This window comes from Salvelinus alpinus, chromosome 6 (genome assembly GCF_045679555.1).
Source record: "Salvelinus alpinus chromosome 6, SLU_Salpinus.1, whole genome shotgun sequence".
NCBI classification, from domain to species: domain Eukaryota; kingdom Metazoa; phylum Chordata; class Actinopteri; order Salmoniformes; family Salmonidae; genus Salvelinus; species Salvelinus alpinus.
Genome location: NC_092091.1, coordinates 24,671,466 through 24,691,003, shown reverse-complemented (window position 1 = coordinate 24,691,003; position 19,538 = coordinate 24,671,466). Strand labels below are relative to the sequence as shown.

At 41.8% G+C, this 19,538-nt stretch overlaps 1 protein-coding gene and 2 long non-coding RNA genes across 6 annotated transcripts in view; 1 reads left to right on the top strand and 2 right to left on the bottom strand.

The window, feature by feature from the left end:
- LOC139578435 (uncharacterized) overlaps positions 1 to 4,225 on the bottom strand; it is a 147,317-nt gene extending 143,092 nt beyond the window's left edge. Inside the window, exon 1 of the long non-coding RNA XR_011675548.1 lies at positions 4,107 to 4,225. This is a non-coding gene — a long non-coding RNA (uncharacterized lncRNA). The remainder of the gene's footprint in view (positions 1 to 4,106) is intronic.
- A 1,130-nt stretch (positions 4,226 to 5,355) lies between these two features.
- LOC139578433 (uncharacterized) lies at positions 5,356 to 9,963 on the top strand. 2 transcript variants are annotated; one of them, XR_011675546.1, is made up of 3 exons: positions 5,391 to 8,584; positions 9,284 to 9,332; positions 9,667 to 9,963. It is a non-coding gene; the product is annotated as an uncharacterized lncRNA (long non-coding RNA). The 2 variants fall into 2 exon arrangements; XR_011675545.1 differs by having other exon boundaries at positions 5,356 to 9,332.
- A 62-nt stretch (positions 9,964 to 10,025) lies between these two features.
- On the bottom strand, positions 10,026 to 19,314 carry LOC139578432 (RNA-binding protein FXR1-like). Of its 3 annotated transcripts, none has more exons than XM_071406003.1 (16): positions 19,179 to 19,314; positions 15,804 to 15,856; positions 15,452 to 15,545; positions 15,290 to 15,361; positions 14,985 to 15,133; positions 14,781 to 14,874; positions 14,556 to 14,672; positions 14,287 to 14,457; positions 14,103 to 14,181; positions 13,876 to 13,985; positions 13,671 to 13,763; positions 13,358 to 13,568; positions 12,617 to 12,814; positions 12,300 to 12,464; positions 11,305 to 11,361; positions 10,026 to 10,893 (listed from the first exon to the last, which is right to left on the bottom strand). In XM_071406003.1, exons 1-15 carry the CDS (start codon positions 19,245 to 19,247, stop codon positions 11,330 to 11,332), a joined length of 1,707 nt encoding a protein of 568 aa, XP_071262104.1. In that variant the 5' UTR covers positions 19,248 to 19,314; the 3' UTR covers positions 10,026 to 10,893; positions 11,305 to 11,329. The 3 variants fall into 3 exon arrangements, with proteins under 3 accessions (XP_071262104.1, XP_071262105.1, XP_071262106.1); XM_071406004.1 differs by having other exon boundaries at positions 13,671 to 13,757; XM_071406005.1 differs by having other exon boundaries at positions 15,804 to 15,895; positions 19,179 to 19,233.
- Positions 19,315 to 19,538: the final 224 nt, after the last annotated feature.

Sequence of the window (19,538 nt, the reverse complement as noted above, 5' to 3'; positions counted from 1 at the left end):
TTCGGAAAGTATTCTAAAATTGATTAAATTGTTTTTTCCCCCTCATCAATCTATACACAATACCCCATAATGACGAAGCAAAAACAGGTTTTTAGAAGTTTTTGCAAATGTATACAATTGAAAAAATATGAAATATCACCTTTACATAAGTATTCAGACCCTTTACTCAGTACTATGTTGAAGCACCTTTGTCAGCGATTACAGTCCCTGCACAGCTATTTTCAGGTCTCTCCAGAGATGTTCGATCGGGTTCAAGTCCGGGCTCTGGCTAGGCCACTCAAGGACATTCAGAGACTTGTCCCGAAGCCACTCATACATTGTCTTGGATGTGCGCTTAGGGTCGTTGTCCAATTGGAAGGTGAACCTTTGACCCAGTCTGAGGTCCTGAGCGCTCTGGAGCAGGTTTTCATCAAGGATCTCTCTGTACTTTGCTCCGTTCATCTTTCCTTCGATCCTGACAAGTCTCCCAGTCCTTGCCACTGAAAGACATTCCCACAGCATGATGCACCGTAGGGATGGTGCCAGGTTACCTCCAGTTGTAACGCTTGGCATTCAGTTCAATCTTGGTTTCATCAGCCCAGAGAATCTTGTTTCTCATAGTCGGAGAGTCCTTTAGGTGCCTTTTGGCAAACTCCAAGCGGGTTGTCATGTCCCTTTTACCGAGGAGTGGTTTCCGTCTGGCCACTTTACAATAAAGGCCTGATTGGTGGAGGGCTGCAAAGATGGCTGGCCTTCTGGAAGGTTCTCCCATCTCCACAGAGGCACTGGAGCTCTGTCAGAGTGACCATCGAGTTCTTGGTCACCTCCCTGACCAAGGCCCTTCTCCCCTGATTGCTCAGCTCTAGGAAGAGTCTTGGTGGTTCCAAACTTCTTCCATTTAAGAAAGATACAAGCCACTGTGTTCTTGGGGACCTTCAATGCTGCAGACATGTTTTTGGTACCCTTCCCCAGATCTGTGCCTCAACACAATCCTGTCTCGGAGCTCTACAGACAATTCCTTCTTACCTCATGGCTTGGTTTTTGCTCTGACATGCACTGTCAACTGTGGGACCTTATATAGACAGGTGTGTGCCTTTCCAAATCATGTCCAATCAATTGAATTTACCACAGGTGGACTCTAATCAAGTTGTAGAAACATCTCAAGGATGATCAATGGGCAATGGGCAATGTGAGTAGTCAGCAAAGGGTGCATATGTATATATATATGCACCCTTTAAATATATATATATATATATATACAACAAATATATAGTCTGTTTTAGTATTCACACTGCATTCTTCCTATTATGGCTTTAAAAATAAATACTGAAAAGGGAAAAAAAGAAGGAAGGAAATGCCTTCCCAAAATGGATTGGAAAGACGTTGCATCATAGCTTAACCCACAAATACTGTAGCCTAAGATATGCAAAATGCTGATGCTTGAACAATTCAAGTTCAAGTAGGCTACCATATTTTGCTGACAGATTGTCATCATCAACTAGACATTAACATTGCACATCCTCACACAGTCATGTATGTTAAAAATTGAAGAAATTTTAAAAGGGAGACAAAATTGTACTGCTGATTATTGCAAAGATTCCATCCTGTGGATTCTCTGAACATTCACCAGCCATACTTCTGTTATGAACTAGAAGTAATTATTGTCTCTGAAGATAAAAAAAAGAGAGTGGGCAAAATAAACTAGTGATTGAATGACCTTAAATATATTTCTCTCCTTTTCCAATAAGACCATTTCATCTCAGCATTTGATAAAGGGATTACTGGATTGCATTATGCAGCACTAGTCAAATCTGGATGTGGAGGTGCCAATTTGATTGCATAATTCTTGTTTCCTTTTTTGCAAACCTTGCAGTCCTCTGGAAACTAAAACTCAGCATAATTCAAGATGTACTTGTGGTCTGGGAAAGCGACGGGGTTCGTCCCTCATGCCATATCCATCCACTGCAGACCTGGAAAAAAAGCTGCAGCCAACACCATTACCAGCCAGAGCTGGTCAGTTCAGAACCCATTATCGCCATGAAACGCAAATGACAGAGCACAACTTGCCTGTCAGTGCATCTATTATTTGACACTAGTGGTTGTTTGATATTTCACAAGCTGAAACCCTGACCCACAATCATTAGGCCAGTCAGGATTAATCAACAGACTCATGATTTGCCCAATTTTCTGATAAGGCCTTATTGCAGGTATGGGGTAAGTTGGTCCAGGTTAGGGAGCATATGTTGGGGCTTCTATTTTGTCTGGATGTTACAAACACATGAATGAATCACGTCAACTACAGAAAAGGTGCCCCGTTAGTTTCTCATGCAACACATAATCAGTCCACAGCCCTATCCACTACTTATTTAATATATACACGTAGGGGGATCTGAGAGACAACAAAGTTAACCAAATCTGCATTCCTTGGAATCCTTCAGGCACCCACTGAAACCATCTTAAGGAACCATATACACTGAGTGTACAAAACATTAGGAACCTTCCTAATATTGAGTTGCACTCCATTTTGCCCTCGGAATAGCCTCAATTTTTTCGGGGCATGGACTAAAAGGTGTTTAAAGCATACCACAGGGATGCTGGCCCATGTTGACTCCAGTGCTTCCCACACTTGTGTCAAGTTGGCTGTATGTCCTTTGGGTGGTGGACCATTCTTGATACACACGGGAAACTGTTGAGCGTGAAAAACCCAGCAGTGTTGCAGTTCTTGACACACTCAAACCGGTGCACCTGGCACTTACTACCACGCCACATTCAAAGGCACTTAAATCTTTTGTCTTGCCCATTCACCCTCTAAATGGCACACATACACAATCCATCTCTTAATTGAGTCAAGGCTTAAAAATCTTTCTTTAACCTGTCTCCTCCCCTTCATCTACACTGATTGAAGTGGTGACATCAATATGGGATCATAGCTTTCACCATGATTCACTTGGTCAGTCTATGTCATGGAAAGAGCAGGTGTTCCTAATGTTTTGTACGCTCAGTGTATATTCCCCCATTACCTGGGAGTTTGTTCTCATACACATGCATACATAATAAACAAACAAACTGAAGGATACTGAAAAGTTTTTTTGTTGTTGCAGCAAGCTAAAATAAAAATGTGTCAACCGACTTCCTCCATATGAATATAATGTATGATGATCAACATAACTGTTATAAACCTGTAACGTAATGAACCTGACAAAAAATCATTGTCAACAGACTATTAACAATGACAGACTTTTAGTAAGCCGTCATCAGCAACTATGCTCTGTTCAACAACAAAAACATTTATTTCAAATAATCATTCTACCTTTGACTTATTTATAAACAATTATTTAATATGTGCTTACACATTTTTGCAATGGCAGAATTTGCTATATGTGATTGCCTCTTCAAAAACCTTTGACTTGATGAAGTTGATAGGATCCAAGTCTACTAAACCATAATAAAACTCACATTTACAAAATACTGTTTCCTAAACATGGCAAAATATCTGCATGCAGAACTAAATGTGGCAAGTTTGCAGAGATGTTTTTTTTAATGAAGAAAAGATATTAAAATGTAAAGCAGAGTACATTTTTTATCAACACTGCTGTTATCAGATCAAAGTTACAGTGCCAACGCTGTCTTTGAATGCTTAGGAGTAAGTGAGCAGATACTTAGAAGAATCCACGTCACATGTCTATTAGAGGTCACTTCTATGTCATCCTGACTATAAATAAACCACCAAACATCGATCTTTATGTATATACATGCATCTTTTATACGACACCACATACTCTATATTTTTATATATAGAACCTCACACATCAATTAAATGAACCACTATATAAAGTATACAACTTAAACCAAAAAACACCTATAAATTCAACATTTCAGACTATAATGCCTGTGAAGATGCCCCCTCCCTGCATCACAGACATGGAGAGAATGCGTCCTTAAATGTAAAATAAACGCCCCATGTCTCTGAAGTGCCACAGTCATGCTTAATCATCTGATTTTTAATCATAAACAATCGCAGTATTTGAATTGTGTGTCTCTATTTATGCATATCCCTGAAGGCATTGCCTTTAGATACTTCCTATAAAAAAAGGAAACAAATCTACAAAAACAAAACAATTAAATACCTTTTAGATGCCCAGAGGAAGGCTGTGGACAGACAGATGATGTGATATATTTCTCCCCTTCATTCTTAGGCAGCTTCCTCTCTCTGCGGCTGAAAGCAAATGCTTTGAGACTCTGTGGCATATTTAATTAGAAGCAAGCTGTTTGCACTATCAGTGTGAGGATCTACCTCTCCAATCTCTCGTGAGTCAATCTTCCCCATCTCTGATTTTCTTTTATATTTATGCTGGAATATTTAATTGTAGACAAAAGGTTACTCTGGCTCCATTCCCCGCACAGGGGCAGAATAATCTGCTTTAAAAGGCTTGACATTTCAGGCTTTTCAAAAAAGCTGAAAAAATTATATCCCTGCTTTTGTTAATCAATGAAGTAGAACTCCCCTGAACAAAAGAATTAAATTGCTTGGTTGGTTTAATAAAACCAACAGAAATAGCTGCTTTCTCTGGCCTTTTTGTTAGTTGGCTCACCACATGCACCCAGCACTGTAATTCCATATGATTTTGGGGCAAAACTCTAATTTCTCCACGCAGTTGGCTTTTTAAATCCTATTGAAACTACCGGCCAGTGTGCCTGCCTGGTGGAGGACAGATTCATCATTAACCCTGACTTTCACTGACTGCTGCAGGTCCACTACAATGTACAATTTCTATACTGCCCTTGCCTTTGGAAAACATTGTAATTACGCAAATGACAGAGGCAATAATTAGGACCTTCAACATCACATTGTGTTGCTCCACTGTGCTCCATTCCAATGGGAAGAGAGAGAACCATGTTCTATTCTATTTCAAATTGCTCACAGCAGATGTTCGGCTAAAGTTCAATCCTATATAAAAATGGATATTGAGTTAGGTGAAAAGCTTAGTCAAACACATCAAAGCAGAGTAGAAAGAAACACATTTTCTTAAAATGGTCTGTAAACAAAACAGTTTGTAAATGATAATAACACCGTTTTCAAAGCAATTCATAGTATACTGTCTTTGATAGTAATACATTGGGGAATAGGTCAAGGCTGATTGATAAACGTTGTGGATTGGTTTACTGTAGCATATAGATGACCTACAATGTGTTATGGAAAACACTGTATTTGGGAAATTCTCTTTTATTAATGTGTGAGCATTGTCAGGGCCAGAGATGCTGTACCGGATAGGCAACATATTTTACAGGACACAAAGTTAGATATTAACTAGGCAATAGGTGGTCATGGCATACATTTATATGGAATTGGGGAACCTGACATTTTGCGACAGTGCTGAGCGATTGAGGTTAGTCGTTACGACATGTGTTTTTAGCTTCCGACAGGCCAGAAGAACACAAGTCAAGTATTAAAACATGAGGTGTGGTTTGTGACTTTGTTCATCGTAGACAAGTAGCTAGTACAAAAGTTGTTTCAAGTTTTTAATAGAGGCAGATCTTAGCATAAAAACATGGCGAGTTGTTATATCGAGGCTACCGTAAAAGGATAGCTTACCGCATTGAAGTCTTTAGCCAAGAGCAGCAGAAGTATATTCGTTAGCTAAACTGACTAGCATAGCTAACTAGCTACTGTAGCATCACACTAGTGCAAATATCTAACTACGACTGACAGCCATACAGTTGGTGGATAACATTACTCGCCCTAGACCTCACACATGCGTCAGTGCTTATTCCGCGTTCAAAACAACTAGGACTAGGAACCAGTGGTGCGTTCAAGATAACTGGGAACTCGGAAAAAAACGAGGCAAATCCCATTCCAAGTTGGTGGATGCATGGGGTGGCAGGTAACGTTAGCCTAGTGGTTAGAGCGTTGGACCAGTACGTTAACCGAACGATTTCTAGGGTAAAAATCTGTCGTTCTGCCCCTCATTGTAAATAAGAATTTACAATATAAGAATTTGTTCTTAAAGGACTTGCCTAGTTAAATAAAGGTAAAAAAAATTAAATGCATACATAGCCTGAGCAAGGGATCGTGACCATTGAGGGGATTCAATTAATCTGGCCTGAATAGGTGTTTCGCACCGGGTGGAATTTGGTTGCATTGGCTTTAGAACCGTTTGGGAACCTCGTTCAATTACATCACAAAAGGGATGTACATGGAGTAGGATTTTGTGTTTTTACAAGCAAAAGTGATTTGCTTTTGCTAAAAACGCTTTATCTGCCTTCCTAATGAAAACTAATTTCATTATTCAAACATCTATTTTATGGAAAAGAGAATGTGTGTGTTTTTGGACGATGTACCATGCTTCCTTGTCGACAACACGACCGAGAGGTGCAGATTAAGGTTCGATTTGAAAAAGGGTGCAACTCCCAGGCCATAGACCGGTTCCCGGCTGAGCATAACCAAATCCCCCCGCTGTTACACAGACGTTTTTATTTCAACTTTATTTAACCAGGTAGGCTAGTTGAGAACAAGTTCTCATTTACAACTGCGACCTGGCCAAGATAAAGCAAAGCAGTGCGACACAAACAGCACAGAGTTACACATGGAATAAACAAAACATAGTCAATAATACAGTAGAACAAAAGAAAACAACATGTACAGTGAGTGCAAATTAGGTAAGATAAGGGAGTTAAGGCAATAAATATGCCATGGTGGCGAAGTAATTACAATATAGCAATTAAAACACTGGAATGGTAGATGTGCAGAAGATGAATGTGCAAGTAGAGATACTGGGGTGCAAAGGAGCAAGATAAATAAATACAGTATGGGGATGAGGTAGGTAGATAGATGGGATGTTTACAGATGGGCTATGTACAGGTGCAGTGATCTGTGAGCTGCTCTGACAGCTGGTGCTTAAAGCTAGTGAGGGAGATATGAGTCTCCAGCTTCAGCGATTTTTGCAGTTCGTTCCAGTCATTGGCAGCAGAGAACTGGAAGGAAAGACAACCAAAGGAGGACTTGGCTTTGGGGGAGACCAGTGAGATATACCTGCTGGAGCGCGTGCTATGAGTGGGTGCTGCTATGGTGACCAGTGAGCTGAGATAAGGTGGGGCTTTACCTAGCAGAGACTTGTAGATAACCTGTAGCCAGTGGGTTTGGCGACGAGTATGAAGCGAGGGCCGACCAACGAGAGCGTACAGTTCGCAATGGTGTATGGGGCTTTGTTGACAAAACGCATGGCACTGTGATAGACTGCATCTAGTTTGCTGAGTAGAGTGTTGGAGGCAATTTTATAGATGACATCACCGAAGTCGAGGATCGGTAGGATGGTCAGTTTTATGATGGTATGTTTGGCAGCATGAGTGAAGGATGCTTTGTTGCGATATAGGAAGCCAATTCTAGATTTAATTTTGGATTGGAGATGCTTAATGTGAGTCTGGAAGGAGAGTTTACAGTCTAACCAGACACCTAGGTATTTGTAGTTGTCCACGTATTCTAAGTCAGAACCGTCCATAGTAGTGATGCTGGACGGGCGAGCAGGTGCGGGCAGTGATCGGTTGAATAGCATGCATTTAGTTTTACTTGCGTTTAAGAGCAGTTGGAGGCCACGGAAGGAGAGTTGTATGGCATTGAAGCTCGTCTGGAGGTTAGTTAACACGGTGTCCAAAGAGGGGCCAGAAGTATACAGAATGGTGTCATCTGCGTAGAGGTGTATCAGAGAATCACCAGCAGCAAGAGCAACATCATTGATGTATACAGAGAAGAGAGTCGGCCCGAGGATTGAACCCTGTGGCACCCCCATAGAGACTGCCAGAGATCCGGACAACAGGCCCTTCGATTTGACACACTGAACTCTATCAGAGAAGTAGTTGGTAAACCAGGCGAGGCAATCATTTGAGAAACCAAGGCTGTTGAGTTTGCCGATAAGAATGTGGTGATTGACAGAGTCGAAAGCCTTGGCCAAGTCGATGAATACGGCTGCACAGTACTGTCTTTTATCGATGGCGGTTATATCGTTTAGTACCTTGAGCGTGGCTGAGGTGCACCCGTGACCAGCTCGGAAATCGGATTGCACAGTGGAGAAAGTACGGTGGGATTCGAAATGGTCAGTGATCTGTTTATTAACTTGGCTTTCGAAGACTAGAAAGGCAGGGCAGCATGGATATAGGTCTATAGCAGTTTGGGTCTAGTGTCACCCCCTTTGAAGAGGGGGATGACCGCGGCAGCCTTCCAATCTTTAGGGATCTCGGACAATACGAAAGAGTTTGAACAGACTGGTAAATATGGGTTGCATCAATTGCGGCGGATAATTTTAGAAAGAGAGGGTCCAGATTGTCTAGCCCAGCTGATTTGTACGGGTGCAGGTTTTGCAGCTCTTTCAAAACATCTGCTATCTGGGTGAAGGAGAAGCTGGGGAGGCGTCGTACACAGATCACACAGGATCTGACCACATATCTGAGATGTGACCACTCCTTTCGCTGGCTTTGAGAATTGACGTCTTTTAGGCTTTGTATGAAAATGTATGCAATGTTAGGAGATCTTCTTCCACCAATGAACAGCCATGATCTATAGGCCAGCTCCATGGTGGCATGGAGATCACCCTAGCAGAAGCTGGATTTGTAGGTAAATTAATCTTGATACTAATAATACAGAATATGCCTACTATACTGAACAACAATATAAATGCAACATGCAAATATTTCTAAGATTTTACTGAGGTACAGTTCATATAAGGAAATCAGAGTCCATTGAAATAAATAAATTAGGCCCAAATATATGGATTTCACATGACTGGACAGGGGTGCAGCCCACTCTTATTCAGCCAAGCCCACACTGGCTGCCAAGTGGGTTGGACGTATTGCCAAATTCTCTAAAACGACGGAGGCAGCTTATAGTAGAGAAATTAACATTAAATTATCTGGCAACAGCTCTGGTGGACATTCCTGCAGTCAGCATGCCAATTGCGCACCACCAAAACTTGAGACATCTGTGGCATTGTGTTAACTGCACATTTTGAAGTGGCCTTTGTCCCCAGCACAAGGTGCACCTGTGTAATGATCATGGTGTTTAATCAGCTTCTTGATTTACCACACCTGTCAGGTTAATGGATTATCTTGGCAATGGAGAAATGCCAAAACATTTGCACAAAATTTGAGAAGCTTTTTGTGCGTATGGAACATTTCTGCGATTAAAAAAAATAATTCAGCTAATGAAACCAACACACTAGATGTTGCATTTATATTTTTGTTCAGTGTAAAACTTTTGAGTTGAATAAAAGTTATGGATGATTTTGTGACACTAAAATGGTACTTCTTGATTCAGGTGGCCATTAAACCCCAAATGAAGCAAGCTATGCAGTTTCCCCAAATCAGTAAGATTTTATTGGCTTTCACACGTGTTGTTCTCAACAAGGTTTACCAAACTTGGTCCTGGGGTCCTCCCTGGGTGCACGTTTTGGATTCAAATAACCAACTCATCAAGCTTTGATTATTTGAATCAGCTGTGTCCTAGGGCAAAAACCAAAACACGCAACCAGTGGGGCGTTGCTCTACAACACTATGGCATTACACGCATGTGGTACAATTGTAACTGTCTTGTTGCATGCTTATCTAGAAGTCGGTATTGTACATTTCACTGGGTGTGTGACACTACAATAAAGTTCACCATTTGCCTAATGAATCATATTGTTGTTCCCTGTCCCACAGCTAACAAGATCAGAGAAGCCCACAGAAAACTGATGATTCTAAATCACCCTGACAGAGGGTTGAGGAACTAGTAAAACTCTATCCGTACTTTTATTTAGTCATTCAGCTTGTAAAATGTCATTTGGATCACAATTGCATGTTTTTCTTTTCTATTTGCAGGTGGATCACCAAATCTTGCAGCTAAAATGAATCGAAGCATTTACTTGGACAACTAAATCAATAGTTCACTTTGTACTTGGTTGGGCCCGTTTTTTTCTCTTATTCACCGTGCACAAATAAATCATACATTAAAAGAGACTGGTCTTGCTCTGTACTTCACTCATTCTCAGGACAAAAAGGTAGACCTGACAAGACACAAATGGTTTTGGATCTAAATGAAAGTTCAGGTTTTATTTAAGAACTACTGGCATACAAAACATATTGCACATCAAACAACCCGAATGATCATTAAAAAAACAGACAAACATAGTTTACCAAATCTGGAAATTGACCTCAGTAGTCCAAATTGTCACCTGCATAAAACACGGTCGTTCCGCCAGTTTAGTGTTAACAGCTTTTTAAATAAACAAAATAAAGCTCCTTCGAGACAAGTTACTGCCACCATCATTCCAGCCTCTGGTGGGTGCATAACAAAATGGGACAAGAACATTGACAGACCAGTTTCCAGCTTTTTTTCTTATGGGAAATAAATTCCAATTCAGTGAAACTTTTTTCCTCTTCGACTGCATTTCCTAGTTTCCCTCGTCTGAAGTGATTGTATATGTAAAAACATACAAATCAGCCAAAGCTCAACAAATATTAGGATATCTAGATTCTTCTCACCTTTGTCATCATTGACAACTTTACTACAGCCAGGCAACTATGTTAAATCTATTCTCAAGGCACAACATCTGATAATGTACTTGAAACATGCTTTTTGTCATGTCTCGGTTCAGTGCTAAATCTCCCCCTCCGTGTCCCATGGTTAGGGAACTGAAAAGTGCAGTAGAGAATCTGGAAGTCCATATGTCCATCTTTGGCAAGCTTGTACAATAACTATTGTACGAATGTAGTACAATTAATGGGTCCGTAGATTAGGAGACACTTCAGGACAGGCTGCTAGTCACTGTTCCCTTGGTAACAGACTGTGGAAGCTCTGCCTAGTTCGTCACCTCTTCCATTGCTGGGGCCATTGCCTGTCTTTGCTGATGTGGAGAGGCTGTGCTCTGCAATACACTCAACATGCCCCTGCAGGACACAGACAAGTAGAAATAGTTACAGAAGCTTGACTTAATGTACCAAAGGCATACAATAAACCTCTGTTTTGATACAATGCTAGAAATTTAAACCAGTAAACCAGCCTAGTGGCAATTTCACATACTGTAGATTCCATGGACTATGCCCCTGAAGTACATCAAGCCAAGGGAAAGACATTTACATTCTTATTGCAAGTTTCCGTACACTACCATGGTTCTTTCTCCCCATCACTTGTTTCAGCCAGCTTGTATGTATCAAGCATCTCAGATTAGGCGTGCCGATTTGCATTTTACATCACATTGAATAAGATGGGAGACCTGATCCTAGATCAGCACTCTTACTCTGAGACGCTTGATACATACGGACCCTGAAGTCAAATTTGTAGCATTTTTTCAAACTTACCAGTTCTTTTTTAGTTATTTTCAGTTCATCTATCTGCTTTGTGATTCAGCCCGGGATCTGCAAAACAAAGACTGTTAGAACCACTTGCATTGGTAATGAATTAAACTAGATCATCATCATCATAGCTAATGAAAGGGAAAGGGGGATGCCTAGTCAGTTGTACAACAATACATTCAACTGAAATGTGTCTTCCGCATTTAACCCAACCCCTCTGAATCAGAAAAATAGCTTACATTGTGATAAAACACTGAAAGAATGTGGTTAAAAATAACTAGAAAGCAGTCAAAGGAATGGAAGTGAGAAATACAGGAAAGCAGTATCAAATCCCAAAAAATAAACAGACCTTAATTGATAGTCAACAAGTAGCGGACATGTTAGTGAATTTGAGTGGGAACATATAAAAACAAATGGGACTTCTTGGTGGCATGCCTTTCCTAGGTGTCTATTCAGCTTCAAATTTAGAAATTAGTAAATCGATGGTTACTGGTTGAAGCACGGGCTTCACTGCTAGCCAGGGCAAGTGTTAATCACACTCAGTCATGCTGGTTTTGGTAAACAAACTACAGGCCCGTTCACCACCTTTCCTCTGGTGGGCGGACACAGCGCCTACTGTTACGTTTATGCAGCTGTGGTTTAGCTCAAGTCATCTATGTGGGGGAAGAGTTTGTGCAGAGCCCTCTGAGTGAATTTCATGAGGATGGACTTGGTGTCAATGTGTGTAATTCTATCCTTTTTAGTCACTGAATTGTCCACCGTCTTCTGTAACATGAAATAATTGTATTTTCTAATGCTTATGGGAGTATGTTTGTTGTTGAATCCAATTGGCTCCCAGGGCTTGTTACTTTTACTCAGACACTTCTATCCGGAGGGATTGAAGAAGTTTGTGGATGGTACTGATTGAGATGGTAAAAGTCACAACACAAATGTTTAAATGCCGTTGATGACCGTCCTTAAATCAAGTCATCACTGCGAGGACATGGTGATGCAGGACTTACCAAGGCCATTCTCACCGAGGGAAGCTTTGTCCGATTCGCTCATGCCATCAATGGCTGTTGTGTCCTCGTCAGTCCAGCGGTTTGTGTTGAGGTTGGAGTCGACCGTCTGGTCTGTCTCGGTGTTGTCAAGCACACTGTATGGGTTGCCATCACGATCCTTTAGAGCTGCAAAGTTAACAAATAGTTTAATATCTATAGTTTTAGAGGAATAATTCATAGACCTATTCACATGATCATGATAAACATAGGGGATAATGCAAATCATGTTTAATGTCATCAGCATGTGCATGACCCATCAATTGTGTCTGCAGCCGTACCGGTGTTCGAGGCTCCTCTCCCTGCTCCTCGGCCCCTGCCACTGGGCCCTCTCCCCCTCCCTTGACCAGCTCTCCTCCTGCTGTCTCTCTGTGGCTGGGTACCCCTCTCTGGTTCCTCTCCCGCCAGGGACCAGTCACTCAGCTCATCCTTCCGCTCTGAGTCAGTCTCAGAGTCATTGGATTGCTCAGAGTTTGTGCCTGAAAGTCAAACATATCTTTTTAATACCACATGGCTGATAACTTCCTGTTGGGCTATAGCATTATGTCCCAATATCAATATTACCTTCCCTAGATTGTGTCGTCTTGCAACTTTCGATTGACCACACGATAGGCTGTGGTGTACCCAATTGTCATGGTTGAGTAAAGAAACCAGACGGCACCATCTTGGCTTTTTTGTATTTATGGATAGCCAGGGGCTAACACTCATTCACAAATGAAACATTTGTGTTTAGTGAGTCCGCCAGATCAGAGGCAGTAGAGATGACCAGGGAGGTTCTCTTGATAAGAGTTTGAATTGGACCATTTTCCTGTCCTGCTAAGCATTCAAAATGTAACATGTACTTTTGGGTGTTAAAAGTAAAAATTACAATATTTTCTTTAGGAATGTAGTGAAGTACTACTTTACTAGTACTTTAAAGTATTGTTACTGAAGAACTTTAAACCCCTGCAGATAGGTGTTGAAAAATGGCTTGGGAGAATCTACAATCTACTGTTCAGTATCATTGTGAACATGACGCTCACCATAGCCGGAGGTGTAGTTGGGGCCTCTGCGTCCGCGGCCTCTGCCAGTGTAGGAGCGGCTGGTGTGCAGAGAGGTAGCAGCCACACTGTCGTCCGTGGTGTAGCTCTTGTCCTTGTCTGCTGGGTGGCTAGATGAAGGCCTTTGGCCCATCCCAATCAGCTTCAGCTGCTCATCTATCTGCAGTCTCTCCATACGCAGTAGCTCTACCTCCTGCAGACAGCAACAGGCAAACTCATCCCACACAGACTATAAAAAGGGCCTACAGCCCTGACTGAGACCATTAGGAGTTTGTTACTATTGATTAATGCTTACGTTCAGGTAGGCGATGTGGTACTCCAGAAGCACCTGGGCATTCCCAATGTTCTCCTTAGTGCCGACAAAGGTAAACGGGACCATTCCCTGTGTCAGCACATCACAAATAAAATGATGTTATTATGGGTGAAGAGTGTTTGTGACAATACTGATCACTTGGTCTACTAAGTGAGCTGGAAAGTAGTAAAAAAAAGTAAGGGCTTACTTCTTGACGTGACTGTGTGTTGTCCTTGTCCCCATCAATTCTTACTCTCACCACCCCAGACTTGTCAATGATCTCCTGAATGACTTTTCCGTTCTTGCCAATTACCTTGCCTGAAGAAAAAAATAAGAAGCCATAAGGCACTTGTGTGAAGAGGTGCACAGCCACAAAGCGCACACACTCACAAATGTCTTGCTTTATGGAAGTATCAACTCCTACTTGATACATACCGACCAAGTTCCTTGGGATCTGAACAGAATCTTCGAGAAACTCCAGATAATTCCTTGCCTTCTTAACCGCCTCCTCATTCTTTGAAGAAGAATATATTAGCTTTAAGAAATAAATGTATTGGTGCTACATACACTGTCTATAGCGCACTCATAACAAAGTCTCATATCAAAAACATCAGCACACCTCTCCGTAAATTATGAACGTCCCACTCCCTTCATCCAGCTCAATAGCAGTGATTCCAGGCACTTTTCTGGCTTGTTGAATGTTGCTGCCATAGCTTCCAATGGCAAGGCCCATGAGGTCCACCCTGACTGTAAACTCCTCTTGGAAAGCGGATGCCAGTTGCTTTGTACTCTAGAGAGAGAAGAGATCATGTGCATGATTGAGATGTGTCGATGACAATCCTGTTTAAACTATTTCTGCAAGGATGCAGTTGTGATAAGCATCCTTACCTCCAGTTGTTTAGTGGCCTCCTCATTTCGGGACAGGAGCATGAGCTTAGTGCGAATGCTCCTCAAGTGCATGTCACTGAGCAAAGACACTCGCTTAACTGTGGCTTCATTTATAGTCTGCAGGGAAACAAGAATATAAACGTTAAAACATTGTCTAGACATTCCTTGTTCTACACAAAACTGCTGGTACTGAAGGAGGAGTGGCAGACAGACATATGGACTTACCAGTACAACCAAGTTACTTGTTTCTGGACAGTAGACAATCCGACAAGCTCCCACTGCCTTTTTGAAATCTTTATGCGCTTGTTCACTTTCGCACCTAAAGTAAAATAAACTATAATCAAATTCTGAACTCTTATGCATGTAAATAAAAACAAATTACTAGCCTATATCCCAATCAGAAACTACTTTTAAATAAAAGGTACATACGCTGCTTTCAGATCGTTAGGAACTGGGACTGTGCATTTGAAGAAGGAGCTCTTTGACACCACCTTGTTGACATTCACAGGCCGGAGACGTTCAAAGGTGACTATTTCATTGTACGTGGCGTCACAGGCAGCATACTCGATCACATAGAACTACACAGTAAACACAACACAGGTTACATTTGTGTTGCATGAAACTGACAAACGTAATATCAGGATGAGGAACTCACAGGATGAACATTACAGAAACATGCTTTCGCAAATGACATTCTGGGACCAGTGAAATTGTAACCACAGATAACTACTCACATCTCCCTTCATCATGCGCACTTTGCCAAGCCACCAGCCACATGGCTCCTGCTCATTGGCCCGGGAGAAGATCTGGTAGAAAGAGGGAGAGATAATTCTAAATAAGATATTCTGAGGAAAAAGTGTCTGTTAAATCTAAGAAGATAGAGAGCCAGTACTCACCTCCACCTCTTCTCCCTCCCCGATGTCCTTTATACCGTCGGCTGGAGGTGGCATCCGCACATCACTAAAGTGAACTTGTCTCTCAGGTTGCCAACTTTAATAAAAGACAATTTAGCTTTATTTTTTACAACCAAATCTCTATTTTTGATGTAAATGACATGCTATAGAATCTATAACATTCCCTTTACATCAAACAGAGATTTGGTTGTAAAAAAGCTAAATTCTCCTTTAATAACAAACATTTAGATAAGTAACATAAAGTTATGCCCATCAACAAAATTATACCACCATCATTCCAACATAGATGACTACAAAATACACTACAACCCCAGAAGAACCTATGAACACTTACTTGTTCTCAAAGACAATAGTGAGTGCATCATCATGGACATCTTTGACAAATCCCTAGAGAAAGGTCAGCCGTGGGTTAAGTTCAGAAGTACTCTGCCACCCCACCCAGAAAATAAAAAGTTACTGGCATAGCTAGGGAATATCAACATACAACACTTTAGTATAGGCCAGGGATTCTTAACCTTCAGCTCAAGACTCAAAAGTGAAGTTGACCATCCTCCCATGACCCAAATCGTCCTCCAAAAACCCAAATTAAGAAGATGTATTCTCATTACTCACGACCCACCTCTCACATGCCCAGAGCCCACTTTTGGTCCCAACCCATAGTTTAAGAAACCCTGGTATAGGCTGCTATGGTATTCTTGCCCAGAGTTTCTAGATCTGAGTGGAACTCGGGTCTAGTCTTATAACATATCCCTCCTTGCAATATATTTGCCTACCTGCGCCAGTTTGGCGACACTTTTCCCACATCCAAGTAGGGCGTGTCGATATGGCCATATTTATAGGCGATTCACAATATACACACTACATGGCCAAAAGTATGTGGACACCTGCTCGTCGAACATCTCATTCCAAAATCATGGGCATTAATATGGAGTTGGTCCCCCTTTGCTGCTATAACAGCCTCCACTCTTCTGGAAAGGCTTTCCACTAGATGTTGGAACATTGCTGTGGGGACTTGCTTCCATTCAGCCACTCAGGGCGATTAGGCCTGGCTTGCAGTCTGCGTTCCAATTCATTCCAAAAGTGTTTGATGCGGTTGAGGTCAGAGCTCTGTGCAGGCCAGTTCTTCCACACCGATCTCCACAAACCATTTCTGTATGGACCTCGTTTTGTGCACGCGGGCATTGTCATGCTGAAACAGGAAAGGGCCTTCCCCAAACTGTTGCCACAAAGTTGTGGCTAAAATAGATGAATCCAGGAATTTAAAGGGGTGTCCACATACTTCTGTGTATAGTGTACATTCTTGAATGAAAGAAAAACATTTCAGCTAGCTGGCTACCTACCTAGCAATACGTTTCCCTATTCAGACTTAACTGAGGAGCAAATTAAAACATTAATGAGCTGGCTATAATTGAAAAATTAATTGAACAAACTTTTAAAAGATGCACTATGCAGAAATCTCTATTTCCTGGTTGCTAAAATTCTAATAGTTCACCTAATTTCAGTTTGTGACAAAACAAGCACATATAGTGTAGAGAATCATTGTACCATCTAAACCGCTGTGAACGATATTTTCCATAACAAAATATTGTATTTTCAGCTGGTGTACAAAACCAGAAGTAAACAAACGAATGTAAAGCATAGAAATAGAGCACAAACTCAGCAAAAAAGACACATCCTCTCACTGTCAACTGTTTATTTTCAGCAAACTTAACATGTGTAAATATTTGTATGAACATAACAAGATTCAACAACTGAGACAAACTGAACAACTTCCACAGACATGTGACTGAAATGGAATAATGTGTCCCTGAACAAAGGGGGGGGGGGGGGGGTGTTGCCACCAGCTGCATTAAGTACTGCAGTGCATCTCCTCCTCATGGACTGCATCAGATTTGCCCGTTCTTGCTGTGAGATGTTACCCCACTCTTCCACCAAGGCACCTGCAAGTTCACGGATATTTCTGGGGGGGGGAATGGCCCAAGGCCTCACCCTCCAATCCAACAGGTCCCAGACGTGCTCAATGGGATTGAGATCCGGGCTCTTCACTGGCCATGGCAGAACACTGACATTCCTGTCTTGCAGGAAATCACACACAGAATGAGCAGTATGGTTGGTGGCATTGTTATGCTGGAGGGTCATGTCAGGATGAGCCTGCAGGAAGGGTACCACAAGAGGGAGGAGGATGTCTTGCCTGCAATGACAACAAGCTCAGTCCGATGATGCTGTGAAACACCGCCCTAGACAATGACGGACCCTCCACATCGATCCCGCTCCAGAGTACAGGCCTCGGTGTAACGCTCAATCCTTTGACGATAAACACGAATCCGACCATCACCCCTGGTGAGACACAACCGCGAATCGTCAATGAAGAGCACTTTTTGCCAGTCCTGTCTGGTCCAGCGACGGTGGGTTTGTGCCCATAGGCGACGTTGTTGCCGGTGATGACCTGCCTTACAACAGGCCTACAAGCCCTCAGTCCAGCCTCTCTCAGCCTATTGCAGACAGTCTGAGCACTGATGGAGGGATTGTGCATTCCTGGTGTATCTCGGGCAGTTGTTGTTGCCATCCTGTACCTGTCCCGCAGGTGTGATGTTCGGATTTACCGATCCTGTGCAGGTGTTGTTACACGTGGTCTTCCACTGCAAGGACGATCAGCTGTCCTTCCTGTCTCCCTGTAGCGCTGGCTTAGGCATCTCACAGTACGGACATTGCAATTTATTGCCCTGGCCACATCTGCAGTCCTCATGCCTCCTTGCAGCATGCCTAAGGCACGTTCACGCAGATGAGCAGGGACCCTGAGCATCTTTCTTTTGGTGTTTTTCAGAGTCAGTAGAAAGGCCTCTTTAGTGTCCTAAGTTTTTATAACTGTGACCTTAATTGCCTACCATCTGTAAGCTGTTAGTGTCTTAAACGACCGTTCCACGGGTGCATGTTCATTAATTGTTTATGGTTCATTGAACAAACAGGGGAAACAGTGTTTAAACCCTTTACAATGAAGATCTGTTAAGTAATTTGGATTTTTACGAATTTTCTTTGAAAGGCGGGGTCCTTGCTGAGTTTAGAACAGATCTACCGCTTCTTAGGCTTTAAATGAGAACGACAGATCTATAACTCACTTCTCTGAATTTCGTGAAGTCGCCCAAAAAGTTACATATTACAGCTTAAACTTTTAAATTGTTTGATTTATAACGCATATAGTTAGCACATATCCCTTTAGATAGTGTAGCAGGTCATGCAGTTAGCCAGATCAATAATCTGATTCAAGACGAACAAAGCCAAGAAAGGTGGAACCGAACCTGATTAGCTTTGCTAACGTTAACTACCGTTAGCTAGCTAAGTTACCTACGGTTAGCTAGTTGATGTGCTAGCCAGGTAATAACGTTAGCTAACTAGTTAAACATTTCTCTGTTTTCATAGCGTTAGCTGTTGAATTAGCCAGCTAATATTGTACTCTTCGAAGACAAACGGGATGTGAATAGGTCGCTTGCAAAGTAAAAAATGGGACAGACTAGCTGCCAACTATATTTGGTCTTGAAGTTAACGTCGCTAACGTTAGCTTACCGTCATTAGACATGTTGAAAACACACGTCTCTAGCTTAGTGTATGTTGCTAGTTTACGCTTATGGACTATAGTAGGGAACTGATGTGTGTGCCATGTTTTATAAACATGATCATGGTTAGTTTACATCAATATTATAAATGGATTTACCTTATAATAAGCTCCGTTGGAGCCACGGACCTCCACAGTCAGTTCCTCCATGTTGGACATGCAATGCATGCCGGGGTTATTGAAGTGTCTAAACAATTGGGATAGCTACTTGCAAGTACATACATAGGCCAAGTTGAATGTGCACATACTTCATATTTTTTATTTTATTTAACCTTTATTTAACCAGGTAGGCTAGTTGAAAACAAGTTCTCATTTACAACTGTGACCTGGCCAAGATAAAGCAAAGCGACACAAACAACACAGTTACACATGGAATAAACATACAGTCAATAATACAATAGAAAAAGTCTATATACAGTATGTGCAAATGAGGTAGGATAAGGGAGGTAAGGCAATAAA